General features: G+C 35.6%; 1 protein-coding gene across 2 annotated transcripts in view; it reads right to left on the bottom strand.

Annotated features, from left to right (window-relative positions):
- The window catches only part of LOC110037213 (E3 ubiquitin-protein ligase SIS3), a 46875-nt gene extending 22904 nt beyond the window's left edge, over positions 1-23971 (bottom strand). The window contains exons 1-7 of one of the 2 annotated variants that reach the window (XM_020741803.1): positions 23714-23971; positions 23600-23638; positions 23436-23502; positions 23286-23359; positions 21798-21936; positions 21605-21697; positions 5370-5435 (exon numbers count right to left, since the gene is read on the bottom strand). In XM_020741803.1, the coding sequence (XP_020597462.1) occupies positions 5370-5435; positions 21605-21697; positions 21798-21936; positions 23286-23359; positions 23436-23502; positions 23600-23638; positions 23714-23742 (507 nt within the window). In that variant the 5' untranslated portion in view covers positions 23743-23971. The remainder of the gene's footprint in view (positions 1-5369; positions 5436-21604; positions 21698-21797; positions 21937-23285; positions 23360-23435; positions 23503-23599; positions 23639-23713) is intronic. The other variant, XM_020741804.1, reaches the window with a different exon arrangement.
- Positions 23972-23977: the final 6 nt, after the last annotated feature.

Below are 23977 nucleotides of genomic sequence, written 5' to 3'. Positions count from 1 at the left end.
CGCCAAAGGTTACTCACAAACATACGAAGTTGATTATAAGGTGACATTTGCTCTGGTTGTTAAATTAAACACTATCGAGTTTTACTTTCCATTGTTTTGAATTTAGATTTGCCCTTGCTACAACTAGTTGTCAAAAATGTTTTCCTAAATAGAGATCTCACAGTGGAGGTGTACATGTGCCTCCCTCCAGGTTTTGACTCTATTGTTCCCCGAGGACAAGTGTGTCCACTGCAGAAGTCCTTATACATACTGAAGCAATCCACAAGGGCTTGGTCTGGCAAGTTCACAAAGGTTGTAATAGGTCACGATTTTTCTCAGGCCCAATCAGGTTATACTATCTTCTTTCGGCATTTGTCCAGTGGCAAAATTGCTATCCTTATCGTCTATATTGACGATATTGTACTCACAAGTGATTATTTACCAATATTGGAGTCTCTAAAAAATATTTTTGCTACTTCATTTGAAATGAAGGACATGGGGTGACTCCGGTACTTCTTAGGTATTGAATTGCTCGGTCATCTCTGGCCATTTATCTAGCTCAGTGCAAATATATATCTGATCTATTTAAACCCTCCTTTCTATCAATATAATTATCCTGCCCTATTCTCAAACCTGACAGACATTTTGCATGCTAGAAGTAAAACTTTTCATTTAATTTATTTTGTGGAAGATGCTTATGGCCAAGCTACTTCATCAAATTATTAAAATTGGAAGCTTTAGAACTTGTAGAACAAAAAAATCTAGCAAGGGTTCTATTGGAGATGGACTGGGAGCAAAAAAGATTGTTGAGAGCCTTGTTGAAGGAGATGGGGCCAAATATAGATCACAACATAGATTGATACTAAAATAAATGCAGTGTTGCATGTTGGGAGAAGATATATGTGTGTGAAAATCATTGAGCACCATTACACTCATTTGCATAACAAAAAAGAAGCATAATGATTTAGTGAGACATAATGTTTTAGGGTCTTAATAGTAGGATTTTAACTATTTTTTAAATGATAGTTTCTTTAGAAATTTTCCTTTAGCATCTCTATTGCCTATTGCTTTTTTGCTTCACTCATTATCCCAAGTTCAAGAATTCACTTACAAGATGTTGGAATGCTAACAAATTAGAATATGCTCGTCCTTGTGCAGGTAGACAAAATCAATATTTTACTATAAATATTTGTGTAGAAGACTAAATTATTAAGGAGTCCTTTGAAACTAATTTTAAACTAAAAAACTCAAAATCCTCGTCAAATGAGAATATCAAATCTATATCCGAATTCCTTTGGCATAAAACAATCCTCTTTAATGTTTCTCTCTTTTGTTTGGATGTTGCTATTTAATCTTATTCAAATGGTTGACTGAATACTGAGATTTGGCTTTTATGTTGCCCCCAAATGTTTGTCATGCTTAAGTAAGAAACTAGCAACATTTATTCATCTGAGGTTCGTATCACACAATTTTGGTACAAATAAGCATCATTAGTTTATATCAGCTACCTAATACTGATTCTACTAACTCAATTATTTGTGCATGGTAAATTTTAAGGCTCCATTGGGCAAAGACATATCTGACTATCAAATTCTAGTATTTATTCTTCGGCTTAATTAGCTCAAGAAAAATCGTGCTAACACAACATTTTAAATTTTAATGCCAATAGAATCCTACAAAAGGTGGAAAATCAATCCCATTTGTATGCAAAGGTAAATAAATTTATGAAAATAACTTAAAATGTTTAATTCTTTCTGTCACCGATACTTTCTTATGTCAACTGTCTTTTCCATCTAGATATGAGCTTTGAGTTCAACTAAGACTCCACAAGGAACTCTTAAAATCAAAATTGTTAGTCTAGGGAATATCAAATTAGGAAGCAAAACTATGTAAAGTTAATGGAGCATGTTTATTTGAATGTACCTTGGAAATTTATATTTATTCCTTTATTTTATCTGGAGGGTGGGTTCTTTTATTGTTTTTATTTATTCCTTTATTTTATCTGGGGGGTGGGTTCTTTTATTGAAAAAAAAAAAAAAAAAAACATTTTCCTTCAACAACATATTAGAGAAAAACTAGTACTAACTCTAGTAACCCTCCACTAAACTAAAAAAAAAAAACTCCTATTTCTCCCACTTCCTAACCCATGGCACCACTATCACAAGCATCCCTTGTAGTAATCATGTTTCAAGCCCACAAGTTCAACCTCGGGCCCACATCTCCCGCTTATGTGAGCAGGACATGAGAGCATCCCGGTTGCACGAGCAGAAAATTGGTCCCATGACAGTTGTAGCGAGACTTTCTCGCCGTCTCGCCAAATTATTGCCTCCTGGCATTGTGTGCTCTAATTTTTTATATTATTTGAATTAGAATTTGGGTTATTTTGCTTGGGGCTATTAATAGGCTATTACTTTCTGGTTTTGTAGACTTTTGCATAGTTTATGTTATGTGGGGTTTTTTTTTCTCCCTATTTTCTCTATTATAGTGTTGTATCCTTTGATCTCTCAGGTGATGTGTCATACCCTGATTGGATCAATGTGATAATCTCTTCGGGACGCCCAAAGACCTTCCTCCCTCTTCAATCCTACTGCCGAGTGTTTGACAACACAATCCTACTGTTTTCTTGCAACCAGACAATCACTGCACACGTCAAGATGGTTACAAGAACATATATTTCTTTACCAAGGATTGAAAGCACAACATATTATTATCTTGGAAAGATTCTGAGATAATGGGTGTTCATATAGAGTCTAAAACTATAGCACCACGGACACCTTCTACATGCTTTAATAGAACTGCCAATATAACTAGAATTGGTGGTATGAGAAGACAATAAATTCGATGAGCCAATACTAGAAGACTTAATTCGTGAAAGTACTAGGATAAATGTAATTTCAGCTCTGATATGCCAAAAAATGATTATTTATTTTATCAAAATAGAGTCTGTAACGACGTACGAGTTGCAAAGTTACATTGGATGGACATGCGCATAGACTTTATAGTAGGGTAACCCAAAACACAACTAAGCAAATGGTGATAGACCAATTCTCCAAGAAGATTGCAATAAGATGATGGATGCCTCTCACAATCAGAGCTAATGGATGCAAGAGTTGGAATTTTATCCCCTGAAAGCTGTAGCAGAACTTTCCCACCAATTTACTGCTATCAAGCCAAGTGGACCCCATTTTTTTATTAATATTTTTGCTTGGAAATATTTATAGGTTGTTATTTTCTAGTTTTGGTGACTATTGTTTGAATTATATTATTCGGAGATTTTTTTCTCCTTGTTATTCTTTTGGAGTTTTGTATCATTTGACTTCTCTCACATGGTTTGTTTGTAATCTGATTAGATTGAGGTGATGATTTCTCCAAGATGTCCAAGGACCTTCCTTCTCCAAACCTGCTGCCAAGTGTTTTTGACAGCAGAATCATGTTCTTTTCCTGCAGCTGGACCACTGTCCAGCTGCCAATTGAGCTGGATTTCAGCCGCCATCACGCTTCCCTCCTTTACCTATCCTACTATTGTCCTAACACATTGATCATTTCACACCATCTAGGAACCATAAATAGCTGTCAGTCATGATCCCTCATCCTGCTCTCATACCAAGCCCATGAAGTTATCCCTATTGCATTCCTCCCTAACACTCCACCCTAGCATTTCTTCTCTATTATCAAGATCACGTCCCTTTCATACCCCACATTATCATCATTATTCCACCAAATTTAAAGTAATGATCACTTCATCAACCATTTCCATTCTTAATCATCCAAGTTAAATCTCAGTTTTCATGTTCTCTCTTGCACAATGTCATAGCTTTTCAACTTCCTCTTAATGATTTGAAATCCTTCACCATATTTACCACCATTAAGTTCAATGGTGCCAAATATCTCCCATGGTCGTGAACCCTTCATATTCTCATCAGCTATCACAAAAAGTTCAACGGTTCAAAGTGGCAAGCATTCGATTGCATTGTTTTAACTCCTCGTTGCCTATATTGTCAAGTTTCAAAACCCTACCAGAAAATTGACTTACAAGAAAGTAGCATCTCTCATACCCGTTATATCTACTCTAAAACCTACTCTTCTCAGCAGAATTACATACAAACTGAGGCATATTATGATACATTAGGAAGAAGAAAAGGCATGTTACTTCGGTGCCAACCCTTCAATATTTATTTTACTTTATGGAAAAAACAGAACTAAATCCACAGCTTGCATTCTTGCCGTGAGGGTATTTAATATCAAAAAATGGAAGACTCTTCAATATCTAACTTCATGACCACTCTCTATAAAATTATTCATGTCACTAAGCTCTCCTCAACATCTGACTCCTGGGCAGTTAGCTATGGTTGCTAGCTTTAGTGGCGGTGACAAAAAATTGTGCAAATAGACTTCAAATTGATGGTAAGCATAGTCATAATGTCCTCTTTCCTGGCCTCATTACAATCAAACCAATAATCCTCATGAAGATTGTTGGGAAAAGTTTGATTATTCCTTCATAATCAATCCAACCCTATGAATACCTTATAGTACTTCCTCCTTAGAAGCCATTGCTATTTTTTGGGAATGTTTATTGATTGCATCTATAGTCTAAGACATCTTTCTTAGCATCTCATTTCGTCCCTTCCTCTAAAGCTGCTGTAATCATATTCATCGATATGCAATGGGATTTAAATTCATCTATTTCAATCGATATGATGGGTAATAACAAACTATTTTCATCTCTCCAGGTATCTTCTCTACCCCTTGAAATTCTTCTTGATGGTTCTCCCAGTCCCATTACAGGAAAAGGCATCATCTATTCTTTTCAAATCTCTCTCTCAAATATTTCATATATATCACAGATTCTTTTTTAACAACTCCTCTATTCATTATCTTACTAAAGCTCCTCTTAGTTTCATAACTTTTTTACACCTCACAATGTATTTTCAAAATCTCAACTCAAGGAAGATTACTGATATAGTGGTTGGTGCTTGGTAAATCCACAACTAGACATCCAATGTTCCTTTTGCCATCCCTTCCAGTATTTCTTCATATTAATGATATCGTCAATAGATTCAGTTGCTTCTTCCCATATGACAAGGTAACCGCAAAGCATTTGTCAGAAAAATAAGACTGCCTAAACAGGTTCAATTTGAATATCACCATGACAAATGCCTAAAGATTAATCATTAAATATGACTGTGTTTGACATTCGATACTTATTTGGTAAAATAACATTATTAGCAATCTCTTTATATGATACATCTATTACTACTCAACAGCATTCCCATATTAGCACTTAATTTGCATACTTTCCAACAATAAGCTTCAAGTAACATTTACATGATAGATTCGAACTTCTGCAAATACACAACAGGCCAAACTGCAAGTAATCCATAAAATCTCACCCCATATTCAGAAATAGGAATCCCATGTTGAGCACGATGCACGTGAGCCTGCCTCCTTGTCAGCCACTGAAATAAGGTAAGAAAACAAGAAATGAACTTATGAACTCGTCATTGTCATGCCAATAAAATCCAAAAAATTTTGCACAATGGCAATATAATATTGAGCACTCCAAACAAAGGAAACAATTCAATAGTTTAAGGATGCAAACATTGAGGATACTATTGTTATGTTTCAAAATTAATTCTAAAATACGAAAAGATTTAAGGTGAAATAAAAAATTGCAAATAATATATAAAGAGCGCACATAGAGGCGTGAAGTTCCATTGGAAAGAGAAAAATAAATTCTGTGGAAACCCTCTCCTAAGCAAAAGATAAACAGAAACTTCAAATAAAAAACTGGATTATTGGTAGTATTAACCTCAACTCATAAGCTAATTTTAAGAAAATATTCCACATTAACCTCAACTCAAAAGCTGATTTTAATAAAATACTCCACAAATCTAATCCACATTATGGGATTCTTAATATGAATTCACGACAGAAAATACAAGAAATATCCAAGAATAAGTGGTATCAAAACATAGAAGACAAGTTACCATAACCTGTTTTTGGGACTACATATTTTTTCCTTGTGTAGAATTAATAAATGAACCAGGCAGAAAAGACGAGAAAAATGGTGAAAAAAGAAACAAAAATATAACAGGACCAAATTAGACAAATACATGTAACAAAAATACCTTTCGGTTCCTTCACTCCTCCCCTCTCTCTCATGATCTCCCTACTTAGTTTCTATTCAATTTATTTCCTTTCAACTACTTAAGCGATCAAAAATGGTGCCCAAATAGTATCTGATATAGTTCTGAATAAAATAGCCTGGCCTAGTAACACATCAAAGCAATAAAAACGGATCCTAATCTTCATAGTAAATGTCCAGAAGAGAGATGCAAAATAATCAAAACTTTATTGGAGATACTATAATCATCCTTAAATTTATAAAGCTAACTTGTGATGAAAAATATGGTCATTAATTATCCATTTCAAAAGGAAGCATCGTGGTAAAACCATACAAGATCAAAGTTAATAATACTTACAGCATTCTCAAAGGACAAAGAAATAAGCTTTACCAAATAATCCCACCTAAGCAATAAAATTAAATCCCAAAATAACACTTGACCATTTATGTATGGCTAATTTAGTCCCAAAACAACACAGTTCTCTAATTTAGCCCCCAACTATACAAAATTGACCCAAAAATATATCATGTTAAAATTATGATACAAAATTAATCTTATTTAGGCCCTCAACCGCTCAAATTGACCCATATTTAGTATTTGAGGGATCATTTTGGATAGATTTTATATAGCCAGAGGACTAAATTAGAAAAATATAATACTCTGAAATCAGATTAGCCACATTCAAATAATTGAGGTACTACTTCATATTTTGATAATCACAAAATTGAAAAAGCGCACCAATTGCTAAAATTATATTCTACTCCTGATTGTAATATGTTGTATCAAAATAGAGATATTAATGTCAAATATTGGATCGTGTATGATATAATTAATGCTTAACATAAAAATAAATTATAATATTAGCATGAAAAACCACATTGCTATTGTAAATTCACGAGATATTTCTAGAAAAATAAAATAAAATGAGTTATGTATAAACTCACATGTAGTACTGCAAACGAATTGAGCCAAGTCAAGCAAGTGTTGTGTTTAAGCATGAGCTTTCTTATAAAATTCGAGTTTGAGCCGAGCTCGAGCTCAAATCGAGTTTTTGGGACTATGTTGAAGCTTGAGCTTATATATAAAATTTAATGTCACGTTTGTTTCATATGAGAATAATCAAGTCATTATCAAATAGATTAACGAATAGCATCATCGTACTTAATTTCTATCCAAATGACCTTTATCAGTTAAATCAAAATTAGTGTTATCATACTATTTATTTTCTAATTAAATGGGACTTATCAAACAAACCACTAAGTAGTGTGTTGAACTATTTATTTTTAATCAAATGAGTTTCATAGCTTATGAGCTTTTGTTGAACTTAAAAAAATACAAGAGCTTTTAAATGAACAAGCTACCAAATGAATAACTAAAATAAGTATATAAATATCCCAATAAATAGGCAACAAGACAAACAAGTCTTTATCTTATTTTATGAACAATGTATTAAAATTTTAATTTGATTAAATATAAATGAATTTTAAATTGAGCTTTAATTTAGTTTATTCACAAATTTTAAATTAGGCTTTGACCAATCTTACTCATAAACATTAAATTGAGCTTATTCACAAACTTATTCATGAACTTTAAATGAAACAATTCATCAAGCATCTTAACGAGCTTGTTCATAAGCTTTAAAATATATTTTTCACGGATATAAATAAAAAATGAATAAGGAGCTCTTCAAGCTTATTCATTTAACAATCAAGCATTTATAGTCAAACTTATTCACTTAGTTAATCAAACGAACATGAATGATCTCTTATCAAACCCAGCTACGAAAAAATTCTCACTAAATGCTTGGCATAGTTATGGCTCATTTTATTTTCATTAAAGAAATTATGCAATTAAATGAAAATAAAGTTTTTCTACATAAATATTGTCTACAAAAAGTTTTAAATCCTCTTGCTTAAAATAAACGCCCCTATTACCATACAAAATTAACATGCTATTAAGATTAGAAGAATGACCATATTTAAAATATTTTAAACCAAGGAAGTATTGTTCAAAAATGAAATAACCCAAAGCTACATTGTTTACTGGCATTTATTATTGTGCCTTCTTTACAGTTAATGAATAACTCAGAAAGATGTTTAAAAGTTGTTACTGTTATAAGGCTCATTTCATGTTATTACAACAAAAATACTTAATTCCAAAATTTACTATGTGGCATATAGGAGTACAAGAAAGAAGAAGCTTATCCATAGCAAATAATTATTTGTATTGATTTAGTTTTAACTATTCTTACTCACATTAAGATTTTAAGAAACTAAGGCACAATAATATAATCAACATTCTTTATAAACAAGAGAACTTATTTGAATGATGAGGATATATGAATCAAATACATAAAACAACTTACATTTAGTAAAATACAATCAGAACTCGAATTCGTTTCAAGTATAAATACAAGGAAATAAATGCACAAGCATGCAATGGATTTCATGATTCCATCATATCTAAGTTCGTTTAAAATTCGATATTAAATTGAAAAGCAAGCTTGAACAAGAATATACTCAGCCCAATTAAAATTAGCAACAACATCATCTTTGACCGAGCTCAATTAACTCTTAAATGAGAAACAAGGTTCTGGGTCCTCCAGCTAGGCCCTCTGCTCCATATTAGTGTTGTCGCTTTCCATCATAAAGCCCTTAGTCTCCCGCATCCACGGTTGAAACATCTCTTCCAAAGAGATATCGGTTGGAGTCCACTCGGCCACAATCCCAATGTAGGAATTGTTTCCTCATCGCATGAAGAAGCTTACCTGTTTCGTCATGGAGGATAGCACTAGTACCCGCACAATAGTTAGGAAGTGTTGCCCCATCCACATTCACCTTGAGCCAACCCAGAGAAGGGGGGTAGGTACCAGAAGGAAGATAAGGACAGCCGCTGAGATTGGCTAGTACCTTAGTGCCCCGAGAAGGGGAAAGAGGGAAGAGTGAGGCTTGGTGAGATTCTCCAAAACGTAGCAGCCACAACCATAGAGTAGGAAAGGATCCTTTGTTTCTTCGCATTTCTTGCCCTCCAACACGGTGAACCACATGACAAAAAATCCAGTAGATCGAAATGAAAATTTTATCGATAGTGCTAAGTTGTTGTATCATGTCATCAAAGCATTCAAAGCAGGGAATGTCAAGCCCCCATTTCCTAAGAATACATATTGTTTCATTGAGAGCTCTGCATAACACAGTTACATGACTTCTATCTTTTTCTTTCGGTAAACCCCAAGGGCACCTACCGTCATTCGCAAGCCTCCGGCCAGCGAGCTAGCTATAAGTTGGAATAGCATCATGCGGGATCCTTCAAAAAAAATTGCTCATGTGGGTGGAGTGAGCTTGTGAATCCATAAAAATTCCCCCTCCTGTTCAGCAAAAGATGCGGCATAGGTAAGGGATGTGATGGTTTTCCCCGAGAGAACCTGGGTAAGCTCTGATGTATCCATACTCTCGATTCCCCCCACCTAGATTTTGCTCCCACAATAGTTGAAGCAAGTTTGAAGCCTCGCCATGCTCCACCCATCGGCACGAAACAAATCAACCACCTGGAGATTTTCTGTAGGATCCACATTAACAAATGTGGGCCACTTATTCAACTCCTTAGCAAAGATCCAAGCCTAGCTGAGAACCAAAACCTTGTTGTCGTCTCCAATTTTCCACCTGATAATCCTTTGCAAGCTTGTCGCACCCTCACACATAACCTACCACGGTATAGAGGTTCGCATCTCGTGTTCATCATTCCACAGATTGCTTCCATAAATTGACTAAAGACAGCTATTAAGAAGGTTGTATGGTTCAATTGCAAAGGCCCAAGCCAGTGGGTTTAGAGAGTTTTCTTATGGCATTTCCTAAGAAAATTTAAGAGGAACTTGGAGCCAATCTTGTGGTCGACTTGAGGGATAAGGAGAGAGTTTGTTGGAAGCTTTTTTTTTTAGTTTTCTCCTTTCCTCTTCTGTGTTTTACTATTGTAAATATATTTAAGCTTTTTGCTCTTTGTGTTTGCTTTAGACATGAGCTAAAACACCTCTTCTAGGGGTTGGATTTAGCATGCAAAGTTTTTCTTCTCGATATTAATGGGATAGTGACAGTGTTGTGTTTTAGTTTTCTACTCTATTGTAATGCATGCTTCGCTCGATTTGATAATGAATTATTAATTGTGTGGTAACCTGTTAGTCTGAAACCAAGAGGTAGAAAATAAACTCGTAGTAAGTATAAACACTATGGTGGATGTACCGTAAGTTAGAGAGAACTGTGACAACCTCGTGTAGTTCTTTTAAAGATCCAAAAGATAGGTAGGTCGTGCGAGAAAATAAAAAAACCTAGGCTTATGTGAGAAAGCTAGCGTCCATCATGATCAGGCCTTAGTACTTTTGAATCTAGACATTATTTCTATTGGCTTTTCTATTGGTTTAACAAATGCAAGTGACATCCAATCCCTAGAGCACTTATAATATAATTTTACTCCATAGGAAAATACTATTTTGCTCACTTAATCGCTCTTGTTTTATACTTTAAATTTATTTGTCGCACCACTCTAATTTAACTGTTCGAATAATAATACATTAATCTGATTTCAGTGATTATTAAGCAATCATCGTAGGATGATACTCTTACTTTTTATTACTTGAATGATCATGTGCTCTTGCATGTGTGCGTTTTTCCACATCAGATTTTGGCATCATTGCCAAGTATTGCACGACAATATTGAAACCAAATCAGCCAATTATTACTTCAAACAAAACTTTTTATTTCTTTTGTGTTCTCTCTTTCTATTAATATTTTTTGTGCTAAATAATATTTTTCGTTTTGCATGTGATGTTTTGAGTTTTTTTATGATCGCCTGCATTGGATGCACGATTATGATCCACCACTTGTCACTAATCAAAAAATAGAATTCATTTTTATGAACTTTGGACAAAAAACAAGAAGTTGAATGCTTGATTGCAAGAGAAACGACATACCATGACACAAGTGATGACTTGGCCATGGAGACGAGAGCTCTTCGTGACCATGCATTGCCAATAGTGCATGGAATCTCTCAAGTTATGATAAAACCAGATATACATGCCAATAACTTTGAAATCAAACTTGGTACTTTACAGATAATCTAAAACTTGCAATTCAAAGGCATTGCTACTGAAGATCTAAACCCTCATAATATGAACTTCTTGGAGATATACGACACCTTCAAATACAACAGGATGTCGAACGACACTATTGAACTGTTCTTCCCTTTCTCATTAAAGGATAAAGTCAAGGTTCAGCTAAGAGGGACCTTTATGAGCAAGTCTCAAGAGGCAACTTATGTTCTACTAGAAAAAATGGCAATGAACAATTATAAATGGCATATTGAACAAAAGTGAATAAATAAACTAGTCGTTGCAGTGAAAGATTCTAATTCTATCATCGCTCTCATAGCTAAAATGGAATTGCTAGAAAAGCATCTCTCCTCCTTCATCTCCAATACTATCCACACTCTACTATTTTATTGAGACCACTATAGGGGAGGTCATAACAACAAATATTAGGCAAACAATCCTTTTCATAAAACAAGTAAAACTAGCAGCAGACGAACCCATGCAACAATATGTTTAATTCAGGATGGAGAAACCATCTAAACTTTTCTTAGAAAAACTCCCAAAATACGCAGTTGTATTTTGCTTTCAACAACCACCTAACTATCAGTAATCAAGAGGATTCAACAGAAAATAGATGAGTTGTCAATAACGGAGAAGTTAGAACAATTGCCTCAGACAATGGAACATTTTTTTGTAAGAACAGACGCAAACATAGACCAACATAAAACAACCCTACACATGACGACAGCACACTCCAAAATATTGAGGTTCAAATAGGCCAACTAGCAAAGGAATTTTCACAAAGACAATCATAAACACTTTCAAGTAACACTAATGTAAATCTGAGATAACATATGAAGGTTGTGACACTCAAAAGTGATAAGAATTGAAGAGATGAACAGATCTAGAAAACCAATGAGCAAAAATCCTGAAAGGGAAAGCATGCAATAGACGACAGCTGGAGATCAGGGAATCAAAGAAGAGAACATGTAGTTCAAACTCTTAAAAAATAATCTATCTCCTTAAATATCACCATCGTCTTATCCACACAGACTTTAGAAACATAACATAGACAAGCAATTTTCAAAATTTTTAGTAGTATTTAAATATATATGTATATATTAACATTCCTTTTACAGATACACTGCAGCATATGTCGAGTTTTGTCAAATTCATGTAAGAAATATTATCGAACTAAACAAAGCTAGAACAAGAAGACACAGTTGCTATTACAGAAGAGTGCAGTGTCCTCCTACAAAAGAAACATCCCTCCAAATTGAAAGATTTTGGTAGTTTCACCATTCCATGCACCATAGGTGACCTACAATTCAACAATGCACTTGCAACCTAAAAGAAAGCATAAATTTGATGATGTTGGCGATATGCAAAGAACTCGAACTTACAGAGCTTCTTCTTTATCCCTTTAGTTGGCAGACAGTTTCTTAAGCCACCAGAAGGTATTACTGAAGACGTTCTAGTGAACATAGAAAAATTCATCCTCCTAGCAAACTTTGTGGTATTAGACATAGGGAGAGGAGGAACCCAAATATCCCCTCATTTTAGGTCGTCCATTGCTTGCCACTAGAAAGACACAAATAGACATACAAATAGGTATATTACACTTTAAACTCAACAAAGAAGTTGAACTCTTACAAGTAAACTGCAGTTCAGTCAAAGTCAATAGAAGGCTAGTAGTGCCCAATGAAATAACATAAAGTGAAAAAAATAGTGCAACAATGAGAAGGAACATGAACTCCAGGAAAAGAATAAGAAGAGAAGAAAAAAAAGGGACCCAAAGTAAGCGAACCAATAAAAAAAATCATAAAAGTTTGAATGAACAAGATCAACTTCAGAAATCATCTAGCTGTCATCTTCAATGAAGAGTGATCTACTTAATTGGGTAAAACAAAACCAGGATAAGCTGTTGCACAGCAGCTGCCACAGAAAACTGCTGCAGATAAGTTGACTGGTTGTTTGTTTGTATTTTGTCATTTGAAAACAATTGTGCTGCAGTTGTTGCGGGACAAATGATCATTTTGTTCCTGTGTAGTAACGTTGTTTGCAACAGAATTGTCATATCAATATATTTGATACTTTAGAAGGAAAAATTCACTTCAAAACATTATAAAAAATAAGATATACACCTCACTTAATAGTGAATAGTGAGTATCATGAATGATTACTAAAATAAAGAAAAACTATTAAAATAATATTTAATAATATGATAATATTATTTTTAAAATGCAGATGGCGTATGTCAAGAGTTATGCCGTCCTTCAAAGATATTATTCATTCCCGATCACTCTCGGCGGTGGAATCTGCCAGTCTGTCTGCCCACTGGAAGAAATCAAATTTCTCTGTGATGCTCCACAAGCACCTGCAAAACTGTCTCTCGTAGTTATGTGACTGACCTAACGTCAGCAGGGAACTTTGAAGTCCCAGAAATCCTCGAGTTCATCCTTCCCGAATGCTCTAAAAGACAATTCATTAGTCATAACAGAAGTAGAAATTGGTAAAAAATATAATTAATTATAATTTTGTGCAGTCATGAGGTTCAAAGAACTCAATATGTCTGTCAACCAACGAATCTGTCACTACAAGAAAACAGCAGACCTTATAAGAAAAAGAGTTCTCAGTTGTCTTTAACCCACGTAATACCAAGCTCGTGGAGAATCACATGTCGAACCAACCAACAGCGACTAACAGGTCATCCAAAAGTACCCATAAGATCAAACTTCTCATCATGGAACTCTAAAACTCATTAAAACAAAAATTAAAGAAATGCAAATGAAAAAAAAATACATACAAATAGTATAAAATACTCAAACAATCAAATATCAAATAAAAGCGGAAAGAAAATAAACATGAGTTGCATAAAATAAATAAAAATCGGTTCATTCAGCATCCAACAATGGTGTTTGTAATCTGCTCTCTCAATTCAATCATTTTTCCAACACCTTCCCCAATTTGGGTGCAACCTTCTTGTGATTCTACTTTTGTCTGTGGTATAAATTATCCTATGTGATACTCAAATACTTCAGGCGAGAAGTGTAAATGATCATTGTCAGTCATGCTGAAGTCTCTGTCAATTCATGAATGTTGTCGAATATAGTTGTGGAGAATCATTATGGCCACTACAATCTGCACCTGTTTCGAAAATAGATATGTTGGCATAACACGCAATATGACCCATTTTTTTCCACACAGTAAATATTTTTTCAATTACACCGCGTTAGAACGAGTGTCTCTTATTAGACATTTCTTTCCTGTCCCGAGCAACATAGGTGGATCTTTCAAAATCGGGAATGTGATATTTTGTATCTGGAAATGGCTTCAGATACCCTCTTTCTAAGGAATGTTCAACGTCGACCAACTAATATTTATCTATCGCAAATACAATAGCTAGTAAAAAACTTTAAAAATATATAAATATGATTAATAGTTGAACAAACATAGAAATGGGTGAGAAAACTTGTGCTTTCGATTTCTTGTCGAAAAAGCGAATACACGACTGTCATGTGCAGTATTCACAACCAGCCAAAACAAAAGTAAAGCATATGTAGAAATCACATACGATCATCATATTTTGTGTCGGTGACCCCACACATAACCAAAAAAATATACAACCACGCCCCCTAACTCAATACCACACACAACCACGCCCCCTAACTCCATACCATACACAACCACACCCCACAACTCCACACCACACAGCTCGACAACTCCACAAAACACCACACGCACAACTCCACAATCACACTTCACAACTCCATACCAACACGACCACGCAACCTCCACACAAAAACAAACGCTTGCACACTTCCACACCCCACACACAACGACACAAATACACAACCAACAGCTCCATAACTCCACACCCCACAACTCCAGACCACACACAACCACACCCCACAACTCCAAACCACACACAACCACACCCCACAACTTCACACCACACAGCTCCACAACTCCACAAAACTCCAAACACACAACTCCACAACCATACTTCACAATTGTACACCAACACAACCACACAACCTCCACACAACACACAACCACACAACCACACAACCACACCAACACTTGCACACTTCCACACTTCCACACCCCACACACAATCACACAAATACACAATCAACAACTCCACACAACACACAACCACACTTTACAACTCAACACCACACCAACAACCAACCAACAACAATATTCGACCAACCCACCACCATGAATCTTCTTCATCGTGACAGTAAACACAACCAGTTTTTTAACCACCACCAAAATTCGGCCAACCCACCAGTAATCATAACACCAATACTGTTCTTAACAAAATCGAAAAAATCAGCATCACAACACAAGCAATCCACTCACCAAATTCACATAACAAGCAATCACCACATCACACAACAAAGAAAATCGCAAAAAAACAAAATCAGACAACCTCTAAAATCCTGCACTGCCTTCTCAACCAGTTGAATCATTATCACAGTAACCAACAACAGGACATTACAAGTAATTTCGTTACCAAATCCACAGAAAAGGCCATCACCCCATCACAAATAAAGAAAATTCAACACCAATGCAAAATCACAGGAATTGCAAAACTAAAATCGCAGAAATAGAAAAATCCAATGGAGTGCACAACCATACGAAAATCATCGGCCGAGTAGAACTCAGAGAAGCTAAAACCATCGAAAAATCAAATGTCTGAATAGATAACGGTAGAGAATAGTGTGGGCCAAGGGAGAGTAAAGGAGCCAAGAAGAGACGAAGAATAGAGGGGATAAGGAAAGCAAAATAACCACCAAGATAAGTAAACCCTTGCCAAAAGACTCGCGTGTCAGAGAAGAGGTGAGCCGGAATCTTACCTTTAGGACAAAATCGCGAGAGAGGGGAGAGCGGGAATCGAGAGAGAAGCTCGATCGTGAGAGAGGGGAGGGAGAGGGTAGGGCAGTAAAAGTCGAATGAAATAAAATACAAAATGCGGGCCGTGTGGTCGAATCTGCGACCTGCAATTTACCCAAATTTTACCAAACCGCCGTCGCGACGCTTTGATGAAACGTCGAAAAAAATTTGGGGATGGCGCTTTAGGGACGCGCCACGTAAAAAATGCGATGTAAGCAAGTAAAATCAAATGCTTATTGGGAAACGACCCAATTGTTTTCTTTTTTTCTGCTTTCTTTTCATCTCATCAAAAATGTTGTTTACAAATTTTTTTGAGTCTTTCTTTCAAAAAGAATACAATAACAACAACAAAGCCTTACTTAATCCCAACAATATGTGGGGTCGGCTACATGAATCTTTTTTCTCCATTGTATCTTGTTTAGTGTCATATTTTCAAAAAGAATGAACAAAAAAAATTTGCGCCAAGGATTCAGTCCAAATACCAAGATGTCAGGCTAGCTTCAGGTGAATAACTATTGTCTTCTTATGCACTAAATGAAAAAAAGTTGGATTCCATCATGATTCTTACCTAGTGATGGCAAGCGAGAAACACGAAACAACTTCAATCTTGTAAGGTCCACCACCAACAATGACACGGCACCAATTAAGGCTATATAAACAGAAGATGGCCAGCCATTCAATCATCCTCACTCAATTCCATATAGCTCTTATTAGTTCACGCCTAGTCTCCAAAATGTCAAAGTGAGCCAAATTAGTAGCAGTTCCCAGCCAAGCCAGGACATGCGACCCGAGGAAGTTTTGCTCCTTTAATGTAGTTGAGCGCTACAGCAAAATATACCTCAGCGCGCCAAGAATTCCTAAAGATGGCCTTGCCCAATTAACGTGAATAACATTTCGGATATCTAGGTTTCTTCTTCCATCAATAATGGTGAGTGGAAAACCCAGGAAATTAACACCATTTTCGAGGCCGTTATGGGGACTAGAATCTCACAGATCAACATTGAGCCCAATCCTCGGGAAGACCCCATAGAGCTGAACAACAAAGATTCAGAAAGGACTATCACGGTCTCGCCAATGACGCAAAGTTTCCACCAACTGACACCAACTTGAAATGGCTTGATCGGCTACAGCTACACCAAAGGGAAAGATTTTTCTGGTGCCACATTAAATATGCCACATCTTATTTTCACAAGCCTAAGATTTTTATTCTCGCTTGCACAACCTACCTACCTTTTGGTGGCATATTTAATGCAATGAAAACAATAAAAACTCATAGGATCGAAAAATGACCACACGAGATAGTAGCAATTATCTCTAACTTACGATGCATAAACCGTAGTATTTATACTCACGACGAATTCATCTTCCGCCTATCGGTTGTAGAAAAATCTCCAACACTATTAATAAGTAACTACATAATTAATAATTATTATCAAACCAAGCAATACATGCAGTATAACAAAATAAAAAACTATAACACAATACTATAACATTGATATCTAAAAGAAAAACTTACGCATTCTAAATAAATCACATATAAGAGGGGCTTTAACTCATGTCTAAAACAAACACAAACAACAAACAAAGCTTAATTATATTTAAAATAGAAAGCACGGACGAGAAGAGAAGAGAACTCAAAAAGAAACTACAAAGCTTCTCAAAAACTCTCTCCTTAACCCTTAACCCTTAACCCCACCAAACAAGATTGCTCCAAGTTCCTTCTTTGTTTTCTTAGAAAAAACCTTAGAAAATCTCTCTTTAAAACTGATTAAGATTGCCTCCAGATGCCCTAATTCATGCCTAATGAATCCCTTAAATAGAGTGACTGAGAAGGCAACAATAAAGGTAATAAATCAGATAAAATCTATCAAAAATCAGTAAGTTGGTTCTCTGGAGAGCTCTATAAAAGGTGTATCAATAGAGCTAAAATTTTTTATGAACCTTCTATAGAAAGAAGTTAGTCTATGAATCTAATATATATGAGTATATAACTGTATATTGGGCCAACTCATGGTAACCTTGATCATAACTATGTTCATCTTAATGCCAGCCGTTGAAATGATGTACCTAAGAATGCATGTCTGCGGGGTTAAGAAGTCACTTCTTCATATGGCTACTCTGCCTCAAAAAAAACTCCAAAAATCAGTCACAGATGCTGCAAATGCTTCCTCCTGAATGGTTGGACAGTAAAAAATTGTAAAAGTGCACAACTATAAATTTTTATATAAACATTTGAAAAACCTTGTTCATTGGCCTCATAAAAGTGCTCATCGCATTGGATAGGCCATAAGGCCTAACTCCTCACTCAAATAATCCATCTCGCGCCATGAAAGCGGTCTCCACTAATCTCTGGGCCTCATTCAAATATGGCGGTATCCACAAGGCATATTCATCTTTAAAATTATAAAAGTTCCATGCAATTATCTAATACGTCATCCAATCTCGAAATAAGAAACTAATATTTGATTGTGATCTTGTTTACCACCCTGTTATCAATGCACATACATCATGATTCAATTTTCTTAAGTAGAATAAATGTCGGTACAGCACAAGGACTAGTACTCTCACAAACTAACCTTTAGACCATTAGATCTCCAATAAACTTCTATAGCTCCTCATACTTTGCTAATCATATCCAACAAATTGTGGCATGTTCTATCTCATACAAAAGTGGTAATCCAAGCAGTAGGCTATCAATCAGAATAATCTCAAAACTCCTCTAACAATGACTATACTACTTTTGTATTGACTCATCCATCTCACTAACCTCCAACATCATTAACGCCAATCAAATTGGCACCTCTCATAACCTATAGAGATGTAACATGAGAAATTATAATTCTCATCGTTGCCTGAGCATTACTGACTCCTTGACAGGCAAAAATACAATATGTTCCATATCCTTAAAATATAAGCACGTGTTTTTATAATCATCATGAAGTGTGCCCTAGTCATACTGCCACAGTCGGCTTAATAGAATGTGGCATGCACCCATAAACATGACATCACAACACATTTGATGTTATAGTCTATCTTCAATGTAAAATTCAATCTGATATATCTTGTGAGGACTAACATCATTCATTTTTTTCAACCAAATCAGAGAATAAGATTGAGAATACATCCGAGTAGTGAAGCTCGATTTGTTTGAGAATACTTTTGAGTAGTGAAGGTCGATTTGTTCATCATTTTGATAGACACTACATTCTCATAAATATCTTCATCTATAATGAGATTGCACACATGTCTCTTCATGGTACAATGAGTATGAGAAATATTATGTCTAAGCCATTGTTGATCACTCTGGGATTAATTTGGAGAACTTGTTGAATCACAAGCATATGATCATCATCTATAGGTAGTTGGTACTCTCTTCATTTGTTCTCATCTCCAGAGTCTCCAATATATGTTTTTTCCATTACAACCTGCTTAGTAAAAGGAATCCATCATTTGTTTGGGCACTTGGATGCATTATACCCATGCTTCCTGATTGTGAATGTCTTGAGGGTGCCCGCTCGATTAGTCTTTTTTTCCTCCTTTGATGGCTTCTTCTCACAAGGAGCAAGTCTTAGCACTCCGGTCGATGTTTTCTTCCTTCCCTACCCAATATTTGAATCCTATGTAAAAGGTGGAGTGGATCTCATATTATTGTGCTGCTTCTCAAGCATCAGGTCTAAGATCCCTACATATCGTGAATTCCAATTGAGTTGTAATTGCATCACAATGCTAATGGATAGTATCAATCCACCAAGATAGCAAACTATAATATTTTCCTCTAGCTCTTCAAACTCACACATCAATATAAGTTATCAAACTTAATGGTGTACTCTTCTATTGATAGGTTCTTCTGTTATAAGTGTTAAAGTCTAATGAACGTCCTGAACATAATGTACTGGAAGACACTTGTGTTGCATCTCTTTACTTTTTTCTCACACAAGGGCAAGCTCTTTGGGTTCTTCTATCATAAAAAAGTACTCTTGTTTAACTTGACAGCAGTTAACTACACCTTTCGATTAGGTGAAATGTCCTTGTACTCAAAGACTCATCCATTATTTGGAGCAACTCGATAAACTTGTCTGAATCCATGCGACAACAAAATCTGACAAAATCCGACAAATCAATCCTTACTTCAAAGTCACCCCCTCTCCTCCAATGTTTAATGTCAAATTTACGTGGCATCAGCTCTTCATCATTTGAGGATTCTTCGTTAAAAGGTTTTTCATTGTATCCAACAAGTTGGCCGCCATTGTTGTCGAGGGTAACTTCCCCATATTGCCTTCTTTTAAAATCAGCATGCCTTTGTTGCAATTGAAGGATTTTTCACTACATATCCTCTATATTAGGGTAAGCTCTTGAAAATTACTTTAATATTTTCTCCTTAGTGGCATGGTCTCTTCCCCTGCATGGGATTTCAACCTAGAGATGGAGAAACATTTTGGTGTGGCCAAAGGTAAGGAGTATTTTAGGATTAGGATTAAGATTAGAAATGTGTATTTTTTTGGTAGATGAATTAGATTATGTAGATTTAGGTTTCGAAGTTGGGACGAGCAAAATGACACTATTATAAGGCTCCTACAACATGTATGGTAGTCTAGAAAGTATTGGGGATGTTTGTAGGATGTTAAGAAGAGAAAAAAAGGGGAACGGTGAGGATTGGGATAAGGAAGAAGTGGTTGACTTCTGTCTGGGAAGAAAACGGTAGGAAATTCATTTGTATGGCAGAATCGGTAAGGGTGCAAATGTTGAAAGTATCTAAAACCTATTCCCGTTTAAGCTACAAGCACACCACTTCAAGGAAAAAGGCTACAGCTTTCCTAAAAAAAGAGAAATCTGAGAAGAAATCTCAAATTATCAAAAAAATCAATGAAACCTATCCAAACCAATTCAAAACAAAGCCGTATATAATCCCAAAACAAATTAACGCTCATAATAATAATAATAATCAAGGAAAAGAGGTCTTATATGGGCCGGCCCAGCTCTTGGTAGCTGGAGGATCCAAACCAGCCAAAAGAAGTGCACTGGATAGCTAGTTCTGCTCTCTTCCGCATCCATCCAAGATGGTTGCATAAAGGGACGCCCGTGTCGGATAGTTGCAAAAGCCTAGCTATAACCTACCAACCTTAAAAAACCTGATTACACAACCACAATCCAAAAGGCAATTCACAAACCAGTAAACTTAGAGGTAATCTGACTATGGTTCAACTTGATTCTAATAAAAAACAACTACCAGGGATAGAATAGTTACTAGTTTATTTTTGAGTAACCAAATTAAATGACAAAAACGAATTTACACTGTTGATGCCTTGTACTACCCCCAATTGTTTTAAGGTAAGTGCAACCATTAAGTTGACATAGAATGTAATACGCACGCATAATAGAGAAAAATACCATGCAGTTCAATAGTATAAAAAAAACAAAAGACAGACAACAACATGCAATTCCATTAGATAAAGGAAAGGGAGGGACTAGTTTCAATTCAAGATCCAAGGATCAAAATTTAAGAGATTAAAGAATAGAGAACCTTTCCAACAGACATGAAAGCAAGGCACATTAGCCCACAGTAGCTGAAAGCCAACCAAATAAGGAAACCCCACTTTTGGCCTTGCTCTGGCAACTGCCATCATAAAAAACAATCATGCAAGTAACTAGACCACCTTCAATTTTTTGTAATGGTTATTAAGCATAAACCTTAGACAAGAATAAAACAAGCTTACACAGCTATTTGCACTGGTAAACCATAATGTGCCTACCACAGTCCAAACCCAAAGAAAAGGATAAAGAAGTAGAATAATAACTGAAAGAACAACAATCCTCCCGTAAAATCGTGCATATCTCTGTTGCCAGCCAAGATCCCTGAAAATATTTTAGTGGAGAGTAAGTTCTTAATTAACCCATAAAATATAAAAAAAACAAAAATAAGGATCAATCACATACATAGCACCCGAAACATTGCTTTTTACAAACCAAGCACCCTCATTCATCTATTTTTGAAATTTTCATTAAAATATTAAAAGTAATGAAAAAAACTCAACCCATATTTTTTTTATTTTTATCAAATTCTCAACAGCTGGATCGTGGCAAATGTAAATGCATCAGTTTGGTAGTTAAAAAAATCATATGGGTGCTAGATTTATAAATAGCAATGTTTCGGGTATTTATATTTCAGGTGCTATGTATGTAATTATCCCTAAAAATAATAGTTGTTAACTAACATTTGCCCAAATGTGATTACCCAGACAAGTAATATCATGCATACATTAACTGCAACATAATGTTTGTTTAAACTATGCTGATATGCAGTGAAGTTAATATCCTGTCTATAGTATGCCCAAATGTGGAAAAAAAAAAGTGCACACATCTCTTTAATTAACTTTCTTTTAAGTTTTCATCGATGTTTGATAAAAATAGTTAAATTAGTTAGTACATTAATAATATGTTAAATCCTAATTGAAAAATATATTTAATACATTCGTGTCACCAAATATAAGAGCATTCTTATAACAAACCTTTTATTTCATATATTCGCTTATCTAACAAGTTAAACTTTTAAAATATATTACTTAATCCCATAAATTTATTGCATAACAATTACTGACTAATTACCCAACAATTACATTTATTACATAATTAACACTTTGAAGTTTCACTAATTTATTACATAATAAATTTTTCTTATGGAGTTACAAAAATTTCACTGTTATAGTCTTTTTTTAAACAGTTTTACCAAACAGTGGCAGAATGGTCATTTTTTTCCAGAAACAGTTGCTCTGCAAGTGTTTTCACACAACTGCACCAAACAAACAGACAGCTTCCCCGCAGCAGCTTCCTGGGGCAGCGCAGCTGCACCTGAAAAGCTGGGAAGCTACAGCTGCACCAAACAGAGCCCTAGTCATTGTGATTTGTTAGGTAGTGACAATATCAATATCCTTAATTGTCTCGACAATTCCCTTCCCGCTTATTTTTCTCTGCCACCGACCATCCACTAAGCAATTGTTAAAGCACTATATAGTTTTCTTCGCCTTTTTATTCTCCTCCTCCAACAACATAATAACCACAAACTATTCCATCCCATCATTCAGACTCAGGCTTACTACCAGTTTCCGCAGGGGAATACAACATAAGCAAATTTACTAAATAAGAAAGTTTACGTGTTAAAATTTGAGATTTTTTAGATGAACTTGCTAAGAAAAGGAAGTTCTTACAAACCCATTCCCGCAGCAAGACCATTGTCCACAAACATCAGCAACCTAAAGATGAACACAACAGAGTAGTCCACCTGGCAGCAACACCTCTTAAGCTGATCACAACAACACAGATAAACCATTGTAACACCAAGTTGGCAGGAAACTCACCACAATCCAAATGTGCAAAGGATGCACGCAAAGATGGTACCGCTTCCAATTGATCGAAATGATTACTCTATCAAATCACCGCCACAAACGCATCAGATGGCAAGTCTCTAAAATTGCTCCAATGATAAAATAAAACAGGCCAAAAACAATAAAAAACCGCTAACATGCTGGTTGCGAGCATAGAAAGGAAGAATCCATCGTACCTGTACATAAATAAATGCAAAGGCTCGGTAATCTTAATTTGGAAAAGTAAAGGAAAAAGTATCCGACGGACTCACCACTTGAAGTCAACCCCAGGCATCGCCATGAGAAGATTAGGTTTCCGTAAACCCTAGATTCCTAAAAAAGCGCAAAAGAAATTCACCAAAAGAGAACCATGGTCGAGGGCTACCGGAAGTTGTTGGATAGCATATGCGCATCCGATTTTAGGAAAGGATGCTCCAAATTCGACATTAGCGCGGGGATGAAAAGAGAAAATTAGAGAACGTTGGCGAGCGAGAGAGTACAAATTTGCCGGAATTCTCAGGGAACCTAGGCGGCTG

This window comes from Phalaenopsis equestris, unplaced genomic scaffold (genome assembly GCF_001263595.1).
Source record: "Phalaenopsis equestris unplaced genomic scaffold, ASM126359v1 Scaffold216909, whole genome shotgun sequence".
In the NCBI taxonomy this organism is placed as follows: Eukaryota; Viridiplantae; Streptophyta; class Magnoliopsida; order Asparagales; family Orchidaceae; genus Phalaenopsis; species Phalaenopsis equestris.
This window is presented reverse-complemented; position numbering and strand designations above follow the sequence as displayed.